At 52.8% G+C, this 19,714-nt stretch overlaps 1 protein-coding gene across 6 annotated transcripts in view; it reads left to right on the forward strand.

The window, feature by feature from the left end:
• Positions 1-19,714, forward strand: part of PKNOX2 (PBX/knotted 1 homeobox 2) — a 292,403-nt gene that overhangs the window by 201,960 nt on the left and 70,729 nt on the right. For all 6 annotated transcript variants that reach the window (XM_070457344.1, XM_070457349.1, XM_070457347.1 and 3 more), the window contains 2 exons: positions 5,563-5,671; positions 19,217-19,356. In XM_070457344.1, the coding sequence (XP_070313445.1) occupies positions 5,588-5,671; positions 19,217-19,356 (224 nt within the window). In that variant the 5' untranslated portion in view covers positions 5,563-5,587. The remainder of the gene's footprint in view (positions 1-5,562; positions 5,672-19,216; positions 19,357-19,714) is intronic.

A 19,714-nucleotide genomic window follows, 5' to 3' on the forward strand; every position in this document is an offset into this window, starting at 1 on the left:
GCAGCCTTTCGGGCCCTCCTGCTGAGTTCACTGTGTTATTTCAGCCTCCTGCAAATCTGTCTAGACGTCAGAACCCTGGCCTGGGCAGCTGCTCAGAGGGGCGGGCCTGGGGTTGGGGGAGGGGGCGGGAGCCACCTGGGGGCCCCTGGGCTGGGGGCCTGGAGGAGGCTTCCTGCCTCTCTTAGACTCTGGGGCCCCCTTGCTTCACTCTCAAATGAGGGAGGCTTTAGAACGAAGCTACCAGCTTCAACTGTTTCCATTCTATTCAGCAAAGCTTGTGTGGTGTGCTGACCCTGGGCAGAGGCTTTGGGAATATTCTAGTGAATTCCCTCGTTTTTGCAGACCGAGAGGGAAAGGGACTCCTGCAGTCACAGAGAGTGGCAGAGTTGGGTGTGGAACCCAGACTTTTTTGACCCTAAGCTCAGCCTCCATCTGATCTTTGGGGATTTACAGATGAGGAAACGGAGGCCCAGACTTCCACAGCCTCTTCTTGGAGCAGGGAAAGGAAAATGATAAAATACTACCAGTGTGTGGGGGGACAGAAGAGGAGGGCTCCTGGGCCAGGGGGCGCCTCAGTGCTGCCTCTTTGATGCCTTTATGTGGAGGGAGAGAAGGAGGGAGGGAAGATGGGAACAGGGAGGGAGGGAGGGAGGGTGATGGGGGGTGGGGGTGGGGTGGGGAGGAAAGAGGGCAGGGCCAGAGCTCCCTCCCACCCCTCCCCACCCCTCTTCAGGCCCTGGGCTCTCAAAGATCCTAGCTTCTCCAAAGAGGTTCTGTAAGAGAGGGCAATATTACTGAAAAGCTCTCCAAAAGAGGAGACTTACCTCCCAGGGCTAATAGAGAACACGTCCCCTGGTCCAGGGGGTTTAGGGGAAGGAGGGGGAAGAAGGGTAGGTGTCCCAGAGGGTGGAAGCGTCTCCCCACCCTGTCCTGTGCCAGCCGCCAGTCGGTTTGGGGGGGGGGGGGGACGGACAGTGGGGAGCACAGGGAAGCCAGTCCTTTTTGCCCCTCTCCCACCTCAGGCTCTCCAGGGGAGGGTCAGCCGGGGTCAGGGAGCTTGTTCCTGATGCTGTGGGGTCGGCTGGCCGGAGAGTTCCCAATTAGACTTAGTTTCTCATCCTTAAGGCCCTGAGCCCCCAACCCAGGCACCCCAGCCCAATTACTGCTGGGCAGTGTTAACCCCTTGGTGCCCCCCGGCCGTTAATGGAATGTTAATTGGTCTAATGGGTTTCTTGTCAACAAGTCCTAATGAGCTCCTTCCTAACAAGCTTGGGTCTTTTTTCTCAGTCTGTTTGTCAACAAGCTGGAGTTTGGGCTCCAGTCGAGCCTCGCCTTGTGGGGCTGGGGAGCTGGAGCTGAGGAAGCAGAGGGAGTGCTCCCGGGTTGCTCCTCCCCAGTTCCTAAGGGGTGTCCTTCACGTCCCTCAGCCACCCCCAACCTGTGCGCACAGGCTCCCTCGGGCCCCACGCTCTGTAAAATGGCAGTTTTAGCTCCTTGGATGATAACATAAGTGGCAAGTGATTTCTTCCTGGATGTGGGGTTGAGTGTTGCATTAGGGTTTGTTTTTTCTTTCCTTCATAGCTGCCCCTTAATAAAGGTGCTCAGTGTTGAAAACAATCATGTGATGTGGGAAACGTCTTGATGGTAAACTATTCCTCGTGTGTCCTCCATTTGCAGTCTTGGCTGTGTCCCTCCAGAGCCCTGGTGTCCGGTGACAGAGGGCTGGGGCCTCTGGACAGGGCAGAGCAGCCTCCCAGCAGCTGGCCACAAACAAATACTCCGAGGCCTCCGTGCCCTCCAGACTCGCAAACAAAGCACCAGAAAGTCAGTGTTCCCCAAAAGGGCTTGGCACCCAGCGATGGCTCAAAGAGCTCCCCCACACCCCCGCTGTGGAGCCTCGCTGTCAGACCCCCCACATTCCTCTCCGGGATGCTCCCCTGTGGACCCTCTGCACCCCAAGCCCAGCTGGTGGGAGGAAGGGGCACCTGTGCGGGTGAAGAAAAGCTAGAGCTTCCGGATGTGGTGGTGGGCGCCCGGTCTCCCCCAGAGTCAGGTTACCAGAGGCTCTGTGCTTGAGCACGTAGGGAAGGAAACTTAAGCCCATGATGAAAAGGCCTCCTGTTTTTTGCAGGAGAAGCCCCCAGAGGGCAGTAGGGCAGTGGCCTAGTGGCCTGTGGTGACCCCAGAGAGGAGGAGAGGAGGGGCAGAGGCCATCTGGGTCCTCAGAAAACTGTTCCCGTGGCCTCTAGACCCTGCTCCGTAGCCCAGCAGGCTCCAGATGGAAAAATCTCCTCTCAGCCTGGATGGTGCTGGTTTCTGGGTGCAGGCTACCCTGTGTGTGTGTGTGTGAGTCGCTCAGTTATGTCCGACTCTGTGAAATCCCATGGACTGTAGCTCGCCAGGCTCCTCTGTCCATGGACTTCTCCAGGCAAGGATACAGGAATGAATTGCCATTCCCTTCTCCAGGAGATCTTCCTGACCCAGGGATCAAAACCAGGTCTCCCACACTGCAGGCAGCTTCTTTACCATCTGAGCCACCAGGAAAGTCCTAGACTACTCTTGCCATCTCTCTTTAACCCCCAGGTAGGGCAGTTCACCAGCTGCTGCAAACATTTCTAAAGTGACCCTACTTCCCATCCACTGGACAGTGAACAAAAGAATGCGGACTAGAGAGTCCTCTTTTTAGCCTCAGTCTTCCTCCTTTTGAGCTTCTTGTGCTTTGCCTTCATGATGACTTTCTCATCTGTGGAATAAGGTGCATATATATATATATAAACCCAAATGCGAGGTGGAAGGGAACTGGGTGCGCTCAGTCAAATGCAGCCCACCAGACTCCTCTGTCCATCCTGGAGTGGGTTAGCCATTTCCTCCTCCAGGGGATCTTCCTGACCCAGGGATCAAACCCATGTCTCCTGCTTTGGCAAGCAGATTCTTTACCACTGAGTCACCTGGGAAGCCCAGGAGGGAACTAGTTACCCCTAAAAGGGGAGAAAAATCTGCCACCAAACTCTGCCCCCAGGCTCCCCCTTCTGGAGGCTGCTGGCCCTACAGCCCCACAGAGGTTTGCTTTTTCTGGGCAAGGAGCATTTAAGATTGGTGCTCCTAGGAAGAGATCCTGCCTTCAGGACCCGTACGACCTATCCAAAATTACTCCATCTACCAGAGTCCCCAGAAAAGCTGAACCTAGCACACCCCTGAAATGCCCGTATTTCCTTTATTCCCCCCAGCTTTTCCGAAAAAGAGCGATTCCATGCCCCTTTTAATATCTCAGAGGTCTTCATTCTTCAGGTTCTTTCTGATGTCTCAAGGAGTGTATATCCTGTGCCCTGCCCCCCAGCCCTTTTCACTCCGCTCTCGCCTTTCTGGGATGTTTTTCACCTTCTGGACAAGACCCAGCCATGAAAAAGGCATTGGTTTCTCCGCCTGCAGAGTTAGGCTCCACTCGGGGTTTCCTTCCGAGCCTCTTTGCAGAAGTAGAGCCTGGGTCTCAGTGCCTAGTGCCTGTGAGATGAGGTGACCTTGGGTGCTTTGGTTGCAAAGATGACCTGGTGGTCTGTCTCAGAAGTGAGGCCAGGGTGGATGGGGTACAAGTTCAGTGAGGCCGAGAGGCGTTCCCTGCAGTCTCGGGTTTTCAGCACAGGAAGTCATCCTTCCCTCTGCCTTCTCCACGGGAACCTCGATTCACTGCTCCATCACCTCCCTCCCTGGGGAGAAGGCCTTGCCTCTTTTCATCTGTCCCCTCACCCCCAGCCCAGGTCTTCACATGTAGCTGACTCTTGATAAACCTCTGCTGAATGAATGCCTGGATTTCCAGGACTTTCACGTGTGAACTTCGGGTCAAAGCACACCTGGGAGTTTGGAGACTTGGGTCAGCCGAAGCTGATCTTTCCTCCTCTTCCTGAAAAAGAACTAATACATTTTGTGATACTGATATCACTATTAAATGCAAACCCTTAGTTCCACTAAAAAAAAAAAAAAGAACTAATACAACAAGACACACACACACACACACACACACACACACACCCACTCACTCACTCACTCCGTGTAGGGAGAATTCAGGGATGTGAACATTTTGGAAGGCCTTGCAGAGGGGGTGTTAGGAGGACATCAGGGGGGAAGAGGATGGAGCCCCGAGGTCCCCAGGGAGAGGGAGGAAGCGGAGGGAGGGTCTGACTGTCACGCTCTCCAAGATCGCCTGCTCTTGAGCGCCCTCTGCCGAGGAGGAGGCCAGGCCCTGCACTTGCGGATGTTCTCAGGAACCCCCCTGTTCCTCGATGGACAGGCCTGTACTGGGCAATGAGCCGTGGTTTCCAGCTCTAAATATTTCAGGGCTGCTCCTGCAGCTGAACAGCTCTCTGAGCATTCTGTTTCCTTGGGTGGTACGGCCAGGCTGTCTCCTCTTACGGCACCACCTAGTGATTGAAGAAGAGACCTGGAGGCCAATGGGGGCAGCTCGCTTTTGGGGGATGGGATGGAGGGGTGGTAGAGGAGAGCAGTCCCCACTGGGGGAAATCTAGAGACCTTGGTTCCACCCTGCTTCCCAAGCACCACCCCCTCCCTAACACACACACACACACACACACACGTCTGTCCTCTCTGCCTCTGCTTCCTCCTCTGTAAGAGGACCCTTGGCTCCGCGGCTCTTCTGGCCCCACGTCCGGTTGAACTCAGAGTTGAACACATGTGAGGAAAGTCTTCTTAAGAGTGTGCAGGCGCGTTCATGCGGCTGTGGCCCCTGTTCCCTTGTCTCTGTCCCTTCCTGGAACGCCTCCAAGTAGTCACCTGGAGCTACCCGCTCCACCCTCCAGCTGGGTGGGGGTCGGCACCCCAGGTCCCTTTCCATCACTAGGGGGTGTGGTGAGCACAACCCCGGGGTTACTGTGGTGCTGGGAGACTCCTGGGGCAGGGAGAGGGGATCTGGAAATCTGGAACTGTGAAGGCTGAGGCTGCTTCTTCTTTTATTTTTTACGGAGAAAAAGTTAAGAGTGGCTTTATTATTTTGCCAGGCAAACGGGGAACACAGTAAGCTAGAGCCTCAAGAACCGGGCCCCCCTCCCAGGTGAACAGGGAGAGGTCATACACTCAGGCAAGTGTATATGATGGGGACCAGCGCTGAGGTTTCTGCCCTGAGGGTATAGGGCGGCTCCAGGAGGCCTGGGAAGGGAAAGCACCCTTGACCATGGCGTGCCCACATGGCCTCCAATTCCCCCTCCCCCACCCCCCCAGTGCTGCCACGGCCCAGGCCCCCTCCCGACTCCCGCCTCTCCCTGGGCCCCACCAGGCCGGAGCTGGTGCTGAACAAATGAAGGGCTGCCGGCTGCCCAGGTTGTTTTACATGTGATTTGAATATTGTTTCTTCCAAGTCCAAACTGCACTGGCAAGCCCCTCCCTCCCCCAGGCTTCTCCCCTTAAATCTCCTGCACGCCCCCCAAGGGCTTCCAGCCTTCGCTGTATCTGGTCAGTCCCCGGGGGCCCGGCCTGGACACACACCCAGTGGCTGGTCCCCAGGGCTCCCTGCGCTCGGCGATTAACGGTGCGGTCCCCTCTCTCCTGCCACAGGTCCCCCATGTGAATCCATCCCACGATGCAACATGCCTCCCCAGCCCCCGCTCTGACGATGATGGCCACGCAGAATGTCCCGCCCCCAGCCTACCAGGACAGCCCACAGGTGAGTGACTGACAGGCGGCGGGGGTGGGGGGCTGGGGGGCCCGGAGGCCTTCCCGGGGCGCAGGGCAGGGCCAGGCCTCCCTCAGCTCTCCCCCTGCCCAGCCTGGGAGCCTCTCTTCCCAGACTCCCTGAGAGGAGTCTTGCACTTGGCAAAGCACCTGGGCAGCTGTCGCCTGCATCAAGGACCCGGCACCCCAAAGTGCAGCACCTACTCATGGTCCAGTGCCCCTCCCCACCCCGATTCCTGCTCAGAGCACAGATCAGACAAATGCACCCAACCCCTCACTCGGGGAGACCCAGCTCCAGATACATCGAGTCTGTCTTTGAGTGTTTGGGGAAACCCTTGAATAGAGGGTCCCTCTACCAGATCCCTCATTCACTGGTCTCTGCCTGCCTATGGGAGGAATCTCCCTTCTCTCCAGGACTTCACTCAGTTTCTATCCAGAAAAGGGTCAGGACTATTTCTCTACACCCTCCCATCCTTTCCTCTAGTTCTCAGTCTCCATAACAGCAGCTCGGACAAAGCAGCCCTAAGTCCTTCTGAGACGCCCTCCTGCAGGAGGCACCGGCCTCGCCCTGTATTCCTGTTCTCTCCTCCCCATTCTCTGGATACCTGGCCCAGCTTCTGTGCGTCGGGCTCCCCAAGTCCTTGAGACCAATCCCTTCTGATCTTTGGTCCCCTGTGTATGCCTCCCCTCCATGCTGGGTTCTTTGAGACTCAGAGTTCCTGAGGCTGTGTGTTCACAGGAGGCTCCACCTTCACACTCTCCTGTTTTCTCAATTATTACTGATCGAGTCCCTGTAATGTGAAATGCAACCAGCTAGAACTGAACTGAATTCCTTCTTTCATTTCACGAAAGTGCAGCGAGCCCCTACTGTGTGCCAGGTCGTCATTCCCATTCTGTCTTGATCGCTGGTCTTTGCCCTGCACGGCCGTCCCTCACTCATAGGCATTTTGGACACAGCCCTTCTCCTGAGCACAGGAGACATCTGTGCTGTGTGGACAGGATGCAGATTTGCAGGTGCAGAGGACATCGCCTTATGTCCCAAGGCCCTGCCACCCCAGCCTAGGGTGAGCCTGTGGGGCTGCCCTGTCCACCCTGTCTCCCCCACCCACAAAATGACCACTTGGTCCAGCACATGGACCATCTCCTCCCCTTGTGTAAGTCTGGAAGCGCTGAACTCCAAGTGCACGTCCCACCCCTGCTCCTGCTCGTCATCTCTGTGCTCCTTCCCAGGCTCACCCTGCCCTGACCTCGGCTTCATCCGACCCTCTGCTCATGTCAGTAGCTTCCCGTGAACGACTGTGGGCTGGGCTTGGCATTTTCACGGTCCCCCTGTTTGAAAGTCTCCAGCTGTGCAGCTGTGTCAGGGCCTTTCCCTCTGTGGTCAGAACCAAGCATAGAAGGAGGCCTGAACCGACCTTACGGGGGAGAGACACCATCCGTCCTCCATAGACCAGACCCATCCCCCGTCTGCTCAGGGCGTGCCGGGTACTAATGGGTACTGATACCTGAGGGTATTAATGAAGAGGCAGGAACATCAGCTCCGTTTCTTTTGTAGCTGGATGATGCTCTCTAAGCTCCACAGTGGGATCCGGGAATGACAATGAGGACACTGCTTGTGTTTAGCAGGTGATGGGCGCCAGGGCTCCCATCCCCATCCCCAAGATTCAGGGACAGACCAGAGTTGGGCGGAGAGGTCAGGGAGCACCAGACTGGCTCAGCTGCCTCCCTGCCTCCAGCCCCGCCCCCTGTTTTGCCTTCCCAGGCAGCTGGGAGAAGTTTGAGTTTGGTGGAGGAATAGCAGGAGAGCTGCAGCTAGGGCCTGTGTTGTTCAGGAATGCTGATCCCGGTGGAGTGAGGTAGAGGGTACAGCTGAGAAGTCATCCATCCCAGGTGCTGAGGCGGGTGGGGAAGGTGAGGCTGCAGCCCTATAGTGCTCAGCCCCCCGCCTCCGGAAGCCACCACCGAGCAGCTGTAGCCTTCTAGGGGGGGAAGGGAGGCTCCAGCCCCCATCTGAGGCCTCAGAGCAGAAACCCAATGAGGGGGCTGTCCCAAGGCTCTCTTCTCCAGGAGCCACTGGAATCTCGCCATCAAAAATATTCACATTTACAGCAGAGGAATAAGTTTCCACAGCAAAGCCATATCTCCTTGTAACCACAGAAGTCCAGGGATGAAGTCTGTGTTCATGGTAAAGTGACCAGGCCAAGGCCTGGGGTCTTTATGGCCTTGGTTAGGCCACTAGGCTGTGGCTAGATTCCCATGGGCCCTCTCTGAGCCAAACTAGTTCCCAAGGAAACTGACCAGGATGAGCGATCACAAGGAGAACTCAGGGCATGGATGGAACGGGTGGGATAGAGGAGGTGGGTGAAGACTGCAGGGCAGAGTCTCTGACTCACAGGCTCTCCCCAGAGTGCTAGACTTTGAGGCCAGTTGGCTTTCGGGGGGCCCTTCTCCCCACTCTTCGGGGCTTCTCAGAGTGGCTATCATGTGAGCATGTCTTCCATGTTGGGTTTTCAAGCATGGGGAACTTTCTCTGGTCCTCCTGCCTTCTTCCCTTTGTGCAACCAGGGTCTGAGCCCTGCTTCCCAGGAGAAGCCTGCTCCATTGCCCTTATCACACTCATCATCCTGGCAAACCAGCTGCTTTCTGACACTCCATGTCCTCAGAAAGCCCAGTCGAATAGCATTGTCCAGGCCCACAGGGTATCACTTCCAGAACAGGGCTCTCTGGAAAGGGTCTCACACTTCTCCATTCCTTCAGGTCTAATCTCATTACCTTTGGACCGGATCTGACTTGCCTCTTCAAGGCCTAGACCTCTGAGTGCATCTCTTTATCACCTCTTCAGAAACCCAGTTTCTTCCATGGGCAGAAATGGACAGTCTTTGCTACAAAGTTCCCAAAATGAGAAAGGAAGCATGAAAGCAGGGCCCGTCCTCTGAGACCCATGCAGTCGTTTTAATAATGTTCCCGTTGTGCTAAGGGCTAGCAATACCGAGCATAATCTATTCAAATGCACAGGAGAATCTCGCTTTGGAAAATTAGGAATCTGCATTAAAAAATTCCCAAGCCCCGGACCTTCTTTATAATAAATTAGGAAAAAAAAATTTTTCAAGGCAAATTCTTAACTTGGCAATTTCATTTTTGAAGTTTGGGGAATAAAGTTATTAAAAAATGAGGGAGGCTTTTTTTTCTTCATCTTCCCATTTTAGTCCAGAAACATTCATGGTTATGGCTCTGTGCTATTTGGGCACAAGCCAAGTGGTATAACAGTTAAGCAGCTTCTGGTCCCTCAGTTCTGTTCCCGTCCATCCTAGAAAACCCCGTGATTACTTGTAAGAATGTCCCTCTGTGTTCATTGTGCACTGAAGACCGACCCTGAGTTCAGAGAGTACAAAAGCAACGACCCGCTGGGACCCTTCCTGTGGCCTGCTTCCTCCTTCCTGCGGCTCCCTGTTGAATTCTGTCAGAGCCACAGCGCCCTCTGCTGTCCACCTCCAGTACCTCAGTTCTGGCGTGTTAACACCTGAGTCCTGGATGCAGATTCTCACTTTATGCCCCGAGACGTAGGGCAAGTCACAGGTCTGTGGAATTCTCCGATAACGGTTTAATGAGGACATTGTCTCCAGAGAGACCTACCTGAATGCAAACAAGGCATGTGGTCCCTCCATTCGGCGCCCACATCACTCTTCATCCTTTCACATCTCTGCCTCTGCCTGCCCATCTGTCACCTGCACTTTCCTACCCCACTGCCCCAGCACGCCACGGATCCCTAAGGGATCCTCAAAGTCATGTTCTCTGCTGTTACCCCCCTTTCCAGCAAGCGCCAGTCCAGTCTTCCTCCCAGAATTTTCCTGGTATCACAACCTCCCTCTCACCCATCCAGGCACATACCCTCCATCCAAGCACTCTTTCCACCCCTGAAATGTCATTCAAGTTCTCCCGTTTCCTGTAACACCCCGTGGGCAACACCACCCACCCACCAGAGTTCTCGCTCTGTGGCTCCATCAGCAATTTTAGGAAACTGTCAGCTTTACTGGAGAGGCAGCGGCTTCCCCACCCTCCACCATAACACCCTCCTCCCAAACTCCTGCGGTCAATAACCTCCCCCCACCCTTCCTCAAACACAGACACATACCTACCGTTCTACAAATACCTTTGCCCTTGGCTTATAGGCAAGACAAATATTTTATCTGGTCTATTTGTGTGTGTGTATTCAGCGTTTAGTACTCCTCTGTGTGTCCCCAGCGTGTCGGCTGCGTGAGCATTTGAGTACAAAGCAGAAATCCCGGTGGCCAGTCTGACCCACTAGGCACAGTGGCAATGGATGGGGGCACTCTTGCAGTCTGGATTAGGAGCCAATTGCTCTGCAGGTAGCTAGGTGCTTGCATAGTGTGATGTCATGATAGGGAGTATTGAAAGAGTTCTGGCAATTCACCAGGGATGCAGCCTCGTTATTGACCAGAGGCAGGCAAGACAGACAAAGTCAGAACTCTCAGCTCAGGACCCGGATGGGAAGCTCACTTCAGAAGGGAGTCAAACCCTTGTTTGAGACTCCTTCCCCCTCCCCCTCCATCCTCCTGCCAACCTCAGAGCCAGGAGAATGGTGTTCAGGACGCTGTGCTGGGAGATGAGGGGTCCAGATGATGCTACCCGCCCCCCCGCCATGCTGCACCAGAAAGGCTAAGGCTGGGCCAGCCATGTCGGGGGAGACCAGACCTGTCTCTCTCGCCCTCTGAGTAACTTCTTTCCCTCCCTGTCCAGGCATGCCCTCTCTGGGCAGGGGCCAGGGGAGCAGATATCTGGGGGAGCGAGAAGGTCTTTGATCAGTCGTTAGGATCCCCACGCTGGTTTCATTAGGTGGAGGGGGATGGGAAGTGGTCAAGGCCCCTGGCTGTGAATGCCCTCCTCCATCCAGGCCATGCAGCTGGGCCGGGCAGAAGCGGGTTCAGTTGTTTTCACACTTTACATTCCTCTCATCCCTTTATGGGTGGGAGCCCCCTGCCACGCAGGGCCTTCTGCTCAGCTGCCGGTGAGGCACTCTGCAGCTTTAGAGTTAATTCCACAGCTTTGAAAGCCTCTTCTGTGGCTGTGATTGACATCTCCCTCTGCCCCTGGGGCCAGTACCAGAGGGACCATATGGGTGACCTGCCTTCCCTCGCTTTGACTCATCAAAACGGACTCTTCTCTTTCCTTTTTATTTTCTGCTGGGCCTTTCTTCTCACTGTGCACAGTGACCTCTCTCCGTGGCCTGCTTGGGCCACCCATGTCTTTCAACAGGACATGTTCCTGAACTCCAGCTCACTCCAGGCCTGGATTCCTCATAGTGGCAAAGGCGAAAACAGCCTTCAGGTCCGACCATGGGACCTTAAGTCTCGCTTAGGAGACAGCGGCCTAGCAACAGGATTTTGCTGGAAGACACCCATGCTCTCATGGCCTTATCTAGGGTTTTTATTTGACAAACTTCCTACCTGAATTCTTATATTTACCAAAAGAAAAAAAAACTCAGATATTTTATTGTCTATCCTCTTGCCTGCAGGCAGGATGGGCGTTCTCAACAGTGACAAAAATAGTTGATGGCCGAAGTACACAAAGCTTAAAATAAATCAGGGAACAGGTGATCCATCAGCAGAGGGCCTAGGGAGCTGGAACCTGCCTTCCCTCCCCACCCCCCTTTTCCAGTTGATCTTCTAGGAGCTCGGATATCTGTGGAGCTGAGTGGGATGGGGGTGGGTGAGCACAGCTCTGAGGTGTGTGCTGTCCTTGGAGTTTGTGGTCTGGAGGAAGAAGAGTGAGCTAACTCAAGTCAACATGGTAAAGTAGGAATTCATAATCCTAGGCCAGTCCCACTCCACTGCTGATGAATTATACAAAGTTGGACAAGAAGTTTCAATCTTATTTCTTGCATTCACTCAACCATTTAATAAATACCAGGGGCTTTCCATGGGTCTTGCAGACCCTGTGCTATGTGCCAGGAACACATGTCCCTGCCCTAATGGAGTTTATGGTTTATTGGGGGGCCTTTCTGCATCAGTAAAATGGGAATAACTTCTGCCTTCCCTGCCTCACGGGGCAGCTGAGAGTGTGAGTGTGAAGGGTAGCATGGTGTTTTCCAGCTTTTTTTCGGCCATGACCCTGACATTGATTTTTTTTTTACTTGATCTCTGTACGTCTCCAGTAGACAAGACTGGATTGAACTTTAATTACTCTCCTTTTTACTGGGAACACAGTAGGGATATCAAGTATGTGTCTCTAGCTGTAAACACACTCCCTCACACACACACATATGCACGTACCCTCAAGGGCCTAATTGAATTCACTGTTGTGGAACCATTATACAAGCAAAGGGTCCTCCAGGGATGGAGGGAAAGATGGGGAGAAGACAGTGCCCGTGAAAGTACATGAAGCTGGGAAGTGAAAGACTTGGATCCCAGTGCATGGTCTTCCTCCTTTTAGCCACACGTTCAGTCACCTCAGCAGTGCAGGCAGGGTAGCAAACACTTTAAAGTTTCATTTTGTAAACCACTGCCTACAAACCCTTTTAAAATTAATTAATTGCTGAAGACCTCCATTTTACACCACAAAGTAACTTCTTTCCGTGGCTTGTTCTATCTGGTTGGTCCTGGGATCAGAAGGCAGGTACCCCAGGCCTGCTGTTGCAGGAGCCTCTTTGAACCAAATGGGCTACCCTCCTGTCCTCCAGCCCTTCCTCTCCTCGAGCTGATTGAGTTGGGGCATATTTGGAGGAACCAGGCTTGACTCCTCCTGGTTTTGGATCCCTAAGCCTTTTAACATGCCACTCTCTCATTTCCTGGGCTTCCGTGGTGGCTCAGTGGTAAAGAATGCAGGAGATGCAGGTTCGATCCCTGGGTCAGGAAGATCCCCAGAAAGATCCTTCAAGAATCTACAAGAATACTCCAGTATTCTCACTTGGGAAATTCCATGGATGGGGAGCCTGGTGGGCTACAGTCCATGGGGTTACAAAAGAGTCAGACACGACTGAGCATGCACGCTCTCATATCCTCATTCAGTCAGTGATTCAGTCATTTCACAAACACGCCAAGAGCCCACGGGAGCCAGGGCTGGTGATGGAAGCTGGACTCCAGTCCACTCGGGGAGATGGATAGAAGAGGGCCTGAAGTGTTATGGAGTTTAAGGTCCATCACCCTATGGGCAGAGGAGGCAGGGGACGGGGCTACCTGGTCAGGGCTTAGTTGCTCAATCATGTCCAACCCTTTTTGACCTCATGGACTGTAGCCTGCCAGGCTCCTCTGTCCATGGGATTTTCCAGGCGAGAATACTGGAGTGGGCTGCCATTTCCTTCTCCACCTAGACAGGGATGTGGAGAATTGGGACAGGCTTCCCGAGAGGGCTGACACTTCCTCCAGCTGAGTCTTGAAAGAGAGGTGTGTTCACACGTGGTCAGGGGGGATCCTGGAGGGCGGGGAACACGTCTGTTCTGTTCACTGTTGTAGCCCCAGTGTCTCAAGCAGAGTGTCCACAGCATCGATGGCATGCAGGGGTGACCAGTGTGGGGCGGGAGACACCCGGCGGGGAAGCTTGGACCCTTTCTGCTGAGGCAGCCATGGGGGCGGCGGCATATCTGGGCACCCCCACCCAGGAGGGTCTGCTGGGGGGCAGGGTGGGGAAGGGCTGCCATACCTGAGATGAGGCTGAGTCAGTGAGCAGGTCTAGGCCTGAGCACCCTGTGGGCTGTGCCCTTCCCCCAAAACCATCCATTGTACCCCCTCTGCCTCCCCTCTCCTCAGGCCAAACCTGATATTTACTAAATGGCTTTAGGCCCTGACCTCACAGGTCCTTGGACTCCATCTAGGTTACCAGGAAACCAGATCTGGCCTTTTGTTTGTCTTTAGTCACCTAGTCGTGTCTGACCCTTTTCGACCCATGTTCTGTAGCCTGCCAAGATCCTCTGTCCATGGGGATTTCCAGGGAAGGATACTAGAGTGGGTTGCCATTTCCTTCTCCAAGGGATCTTCCCGATCCAGGGATCAAACCCTGGTTTCCTGCAAGTCTTCTGCGTTGCAGGAGGGTTCTTTACCACTGAGCCACTTGGGAAGCCAGATCTGGCCCTACTGCCCCCCCACCGCAAACCAACCCAGCCCTGCTGGAGCCTCAGCGGCCCCTAGTGGCCGGGCCTGTGTTCTCAGAACACAAGGTTTCCCTGGCCTGGTGGGATGGGCAACCCTACCTTGCCAGGTCAGACGAAGGGGGGTCCCCTCCGGAGTGCTGTCTGGGCTGCGTCGTGGTGGGCTCCAAACCCTTGGTGGCCCAGGGCTTGCAGAAAGCGCCTGTGGGAGATCCCTGGGTGTATTTATCCAGTCGGGTGTCAGCGAGCACCTCTGGATTGGGCAGGGAAGCACCTCGTAAGCCATGCCAGCGTCCTCTGTTCGTATTCGTGGCAGACTAGACTGTTGAGGGGCTGGATCTCTAAGCCCCTCCAGATTCTGCCTTCCTGCCTTCCTACACACACAGCGTACACCCCCAACTCTTCCCTTGATGTTTTAGGATTGGGGCTGGGGCATCAGGAACTTTCATCTCACCGTGTCACAAATGGAGAACCTGGGCAGGGACGTTTAGCTCCAGGATCAATGCAGGGCTGGGTCGGAGCTGGTTGATAGAGGAGAGACTGGCGAGTCAGAACATCTGTGGGATGCTAGGAGAGGCGATGGGGACTGTGGAAGCCTGTGTGTAGGTTCTGGGCTCAGCGGTGCAGCTCACCACGGGCAGACCTCTGGAGAATGCTATCACTCGTCCCCATCCACTCTTTGTATCCAGATCTCTCCCTCTTTTTAAAAAATATTTATTTATTTGGCTGTGTTGGGTCTTAGTTGAAGCATGCGGGACCTTTCATTGCGGCTCGTGGTCTTGGTAGTTGTGGCACATGGGCTTAGTTGCCCTTCGGCATGTGGGAATCTCAGTTCCCCAACCAGGGATGGAACCCACGTCCCCTACATTGGAAGGCGGATTCTTAACCCCTGAGCCACCAGGGAAGTCCCCTGCTTTCTTAATCAAGGCTCACAGCCTGTCTGGGTAGGATGTCCAGGGCTTTCCTTGGAGGAGGGCTCCTAGGCTGAAGTGGCCACTTCTGGGACCCGCTGGGGACATACCAAGTGGCCTCAGAGAGTGTAGTCTCTTCACTACAGAACAAGAGAAACTTACCTGGAGAGAAACTCTGATGTTAGGGATGTGCTGGTAAATATTTAACAACCGGCTCTCAGGGTGGGGTTTGGGGAAAGGATTTGATTTGCAACATTTGTCAGTTTCCATGGTGTGATTGCTCCTACCATGGCCACTGTCAAGCTGTTAATGTGATTATCAAACTTGCAAAATTCCCGAAAAATTATCATTTGGCCTTTGTTGACCAGAGCAAGGGATCTCTGCCCTCCATCCGTGCAATCTTTCCCAACAGCTTCTCTTTTTTAGGGCCAGAACCTCCTGCCAAAATCTCACCACCCAACACCCTCTTCCCCCTGCTCCCGGGCCCTGGGACAGCTATGGGCCTCTCCCTCTGCGCTCTGGTTCTTGAGAAACGGGTGTCTCTGGCTAGAAAAAGAAATCTATTTGGAGATAAACACTCATTCTCCAAACCTGGAGGAAATGTCGAGTTTGCTGACTTGACCCCCAGGAGCTAAATAAATCTGAATCATCGTCGTCCTCAGGCCAGCTCCCCGGCTCTCTGAGCCCCAACAACAGCCTCTCAACTAGAGCCTCTTGGGATGCTGGCAATGACTGCTTTTGATTTACGCTTTCCTCTAGACCCCAGCAGGCCTTTCTGCCCCATTTTTCCCTGAAGTCCTGCCTAGAAATGGGAGGTCAGAGGAAAAGGAGCCCCGCCCCTCAGCCCTCACGCTCCTAGAAGCTCATCTGCATAGGGGCCCCTTGTGGATTCCTTCAAGGACACAAGGAAATTCACCCTTAGAGGACCAAGCCGAGCAGAGCACACCAGTCCACGTGTATTTTGCTCTTGAACGAGCCGTGCACATAGTTGTGCCTTGCTTTTTGCAAGATACATGTTCTGGAAATCTAGTGTTTAATAACTACAACCACCCTCCATGTGGGAAAAACTTTAGAGTTTCCAAAGCACTTTTACATACTGTACGTCATCTAATGGGAGCCACGTGCCATCGCTGGGGGTGGGTAGTGATGGTATAAGCATCCTCATGGCATCCAAGCCTCTCACCGGTATTAATAGAAGGGGCTCCCAGACTTCCCTCATGATCCAGGGGTTGGGAATCTGCCTGCCGATGCAGGGGATATGGGTTCAGTCTCTGGTCCGGGAAGATCCCACGTGCCGTGGGGCAACTAAGCCCGTGTGCCGTAACTACTGAAAGCCCAGGCGGCACAACTACTGAGTCTGCACCCTAGAGCCCATGCTCCGCAACAGGAGAAGCCACCACAATGAGAAATCTTCGCACAGCTAGAGAGCTGCCCCTGCTAGCCGCGACGAGAGAAAGACCCCGCACAGCAAGACCCAGTGCAGCCAAAAATAAACACATAATTTTTTTTTTAAAAGAAGGTGCTTTTTCAGATAGCACCTAAGCCAGCCCAGCCAGCTAGGGAGCTTCCACCATCTCCAGGTGAGTCTCTGCTTGGCCGCTGTGCCAGTGGAAGCAACTTCCTAGAGGCAGTGCCTCCCAGCCTTGGAGAGCTCAGAGGCTTGGAAACTTACTATTTGGGTCGAGCCCAAATGTGCTTTATGTTTTGCAGGTTTGATGCATCGGTTGTAGTTTGACACTTTTGAGCACACAGTACAGAACTTACACAATCTAACCCCTGGTTCAGGGACTCAAAGGGGTCTCACATGTCCCTCCATCTCCCGCCCATTCCCCCAGATCTTTCTTAGCATTGCAGATGCCTGCAAATATTCCTCAGAATCCCTTCAGCAGCCTGGTCCACTCCCCTCTGAGTATACCTTCATGCACCCTTTCAGCTTAGTGTGTGGGGTTGGAAGCTCTGCATGAGCCACGCCTCTGCTCATGGGTCCTCACAGAGCATCAGTATAGTGGTTTGTTTGTTTGACAGACATGTTACACTTTGGATAGACTGAGCCTGCTGTCAACTGAAGCATGCTGCTAAAGCACATCTCCCCTGTTCTGTACTTATATTATCGATCTTTTTTTTTGGCCAAAGTGTTAGAAGTTTAAATTCCAACTTACTAGATGAGAATTAATCTTATTAGAATTAGTACATTGCCAAAATCTGTAAAAATCATTTGGATCCAGGTTTCGTGTCACCCATAAATTTGTCAAGTGTTTTTTCAGACCTCTTCTAAATCACTGATTAAAATATTGAGGAAGAGGGTCTGGGAGAAAGAATGTAGCATTTCCCAGAAGTCTTTCTCCTACTGACATCTCTCCTTTCATTGTGTCATCCTCTGGGTATAGCTTCCTAATAATCCACACAGTTGTCCACCGGGCCATGTCTCCACGTTTTCCATGAGGAAGTCAGGGGAGGTCATTTACGGCATCTCTGTCTACTACAGCCTCCTGCTCTTTAGCATGTTAAACCCAGTAAGTGGGCACTATTGTAGCAGGCATTCATCCTAGCCACCCCAGTGTCTAGTACCCAGTGGGGACTCAAAAAGTATTGGGAAAATAATCAGTTGCATTAGTGAGTGAAAAAAAAAATGGTCCGAGTCAATGTGAAGTTTAGAAATATTTAGCATTTCTGATTCCACCTTATTTCTGTATTTTGAAGATTAGAACAGCATTTGTTTCTACTTTCTCCCTTGTTGTGCATGCTCAATCACCCAGTTGGGTCTGACTGTTTGTGGCCCCATAGACTGCAGCCCTAATACCCATGAATCCTAAAAGGACACCGGTTTGCTTACAGATGAGAAAGTAGGAGCTTAGGAAAGCTGAGGGCTTTGCTCTAAGTTAAAAAGCTATTAACAGGAGACAGTAGGAGTCAAGTGTGGTACCTTGCTTGCCTCAAGGTACCGTGATGTTCTTGTCTAGCCTGTTAGTACTGAGTTTGAGAAAGCTCCTCCAGCTCAGCCAACAGAGACAAGACTATCTCTACCTAACAAAAAATGATGAGGAGACAGTACATTTCTTTTATAGTCTCAATTTTATTTACCATCAGTCACTCATTCATTCAGTAAATATTTGTTGAACATCAATTAGTGCTAGACTATTCTAGGCCCTGCAAATGCAACTGTTAATCAGCCCTCTTTGAGCTTAAATTTGAGTTGGAGGTGGGAGAGAAAATAGCAAGTAGTGTAGTGTCTAGTCCAAGGGTTGTGAAATATATGGTCATGATAAGGGCTGTGAAATGAGGCAGAGCAAGGGGAGAGAAAGGGGCAGAGGGACTCTATTTTACTCTGAAGATGTGGCATCTGACAGATCTAATGAAGAAGCTTAGACAGAGAGTGTTTGGGGGCCTCTGGCACCACCAATAATGAATTCGTGGAAATACCATACTCTCTTTTAGAAAGCAGGGACCTAGATCATATGATGAGCTTTCCAGCTGTAAAACATCTGATTCTTTCAAGGTGTGTTCACTCTTTATTCCCTCATTCATCTTCTCAACACATACCAAGCATTCACTCTGTGCCAATTGCGTGCTGGGGATGAAGGGGTGAACAAAGTGTTATCTCGAGAGGCAGACAGGGATGTCAAGTCCCAAGAGCAGAGGGAATGAGAGCTGTGAGGCACTGTAGATGGGCTGGAGGAAGGGAACAGTTGAGGCTTATCACCACACATGATGTTTCAGGGATCCATTTAATCAAAGAAAATAAAAGCATTAAGTTCTGTAATGATGGTTGCCAAAAAATTTAAAGCCATTTAATCATTTCTTCAAATGAGATCTTATACAGAAAGTCCAATATATTTTTAAAAGGTGTTCTGATTGTCATAAACTTGGGACACCTTCCAAAGCATGTAACATAGGAGGAAAACTACTACTCTAAATATTCGTTAGAGTTGAGAACAGAAATCTGCTCATTGTCCACTAAAACCTGCTTATCTTCAAGTGCCCAGGTAAACCAAAATTTGCAGAACACTCAGTTATCAATCAAAACCATTAAAACAGTTACCTCTGACTTACGTTAAATGGAATAAATCTTTGCCCAATTGAGAACTGACTCAGCTAATTTTTTCCTGCCCTCCAAAGTCATAGAATCAAACGCAGCACTGCTCAGTTCAGCCCAAGTGACTCGTAAGCGAAATTTAAAGGGCTCATCATTCGGTTTTTTTTTTTTTTCTCCCCAGCTTCTGGGCAGAGGCCACCACCTTAATTTGCATTAAGAACTATGGCTTTTAAAGTGAGCTCACTTCAGCATCACTTGGTTTTGGATGGTCCAGAACTTTTCATTCTCCAGAACTTTCTGCCTTGAAGAAACACCCTCTCTCTGCCCACGGTAGCACATGGACACATGGGTGCTCATTATACGCTCACATTACTCTGTACACTTTCTCTTATCCACACACACAACACGGGACAAGGTGGACCTCACGGTTCCGGCCGGGGAACCAGCGGTCCTGGCCCACTAACCCACACCTCCTCTCTCTTGTCTCTGCAGATGACGGCGACCGCTCAAGCCCCCTCTAAGGCCCAGGCTGTCCACATTTCCACGCCCTCGGCTGCTGCCAGCACGCCCGTGCCCACCGCCCCCATTGACCCCCAGGCCCAGCTGGAGGCCGACAAGCGCGCTGTGTACAGGTAGGAGACACTCGGGCCAGGCCACACTCAGAAGCCCCCAGGTAGCCTCAGGCCCAGCTCAGCCATGAGAGATGAGAGTGCAGGCCTGAGCGTGGACTCATGGGAGCCAGTAGCCAGGGCTGTTCTCTCCCTGCCTCCCTCTGAAATCACCCCAGAGAGCCCTCGGCTGGCCATGCAGGGTGGGCTCCAGATTCCTGGAATCATCCAGGGAGGGAAATGCTGCCTGGGCTATGTATTCCAGGAGGAGCCCTCCCCTGCCAGCTGGGGAGATGAGTCCCGATGAGCATCAGAATGCCCCCACCCCCACCACTGCTCAGAGCTGCCTCAGGACTGTCCAGGCCCCAGTGCCTATTGTCAC

This window comes from Odocoileus virginianus, chromosome 28 (genome assembly GCF_023699985.2).
Source record: "Odocoileus virginianus isolate 20LAN1187 ecotype Illinois chromosome 28, Ovbor_1.2, whole genome shotgun sequence".
NCBI classification, from domain to species: domain Eukaryota; kingdom Metazoa; phylum Chordata; class Mammalia; order Artiodactyla; family Cervidae; genus Odocoileus; species Odocoileus virginianus.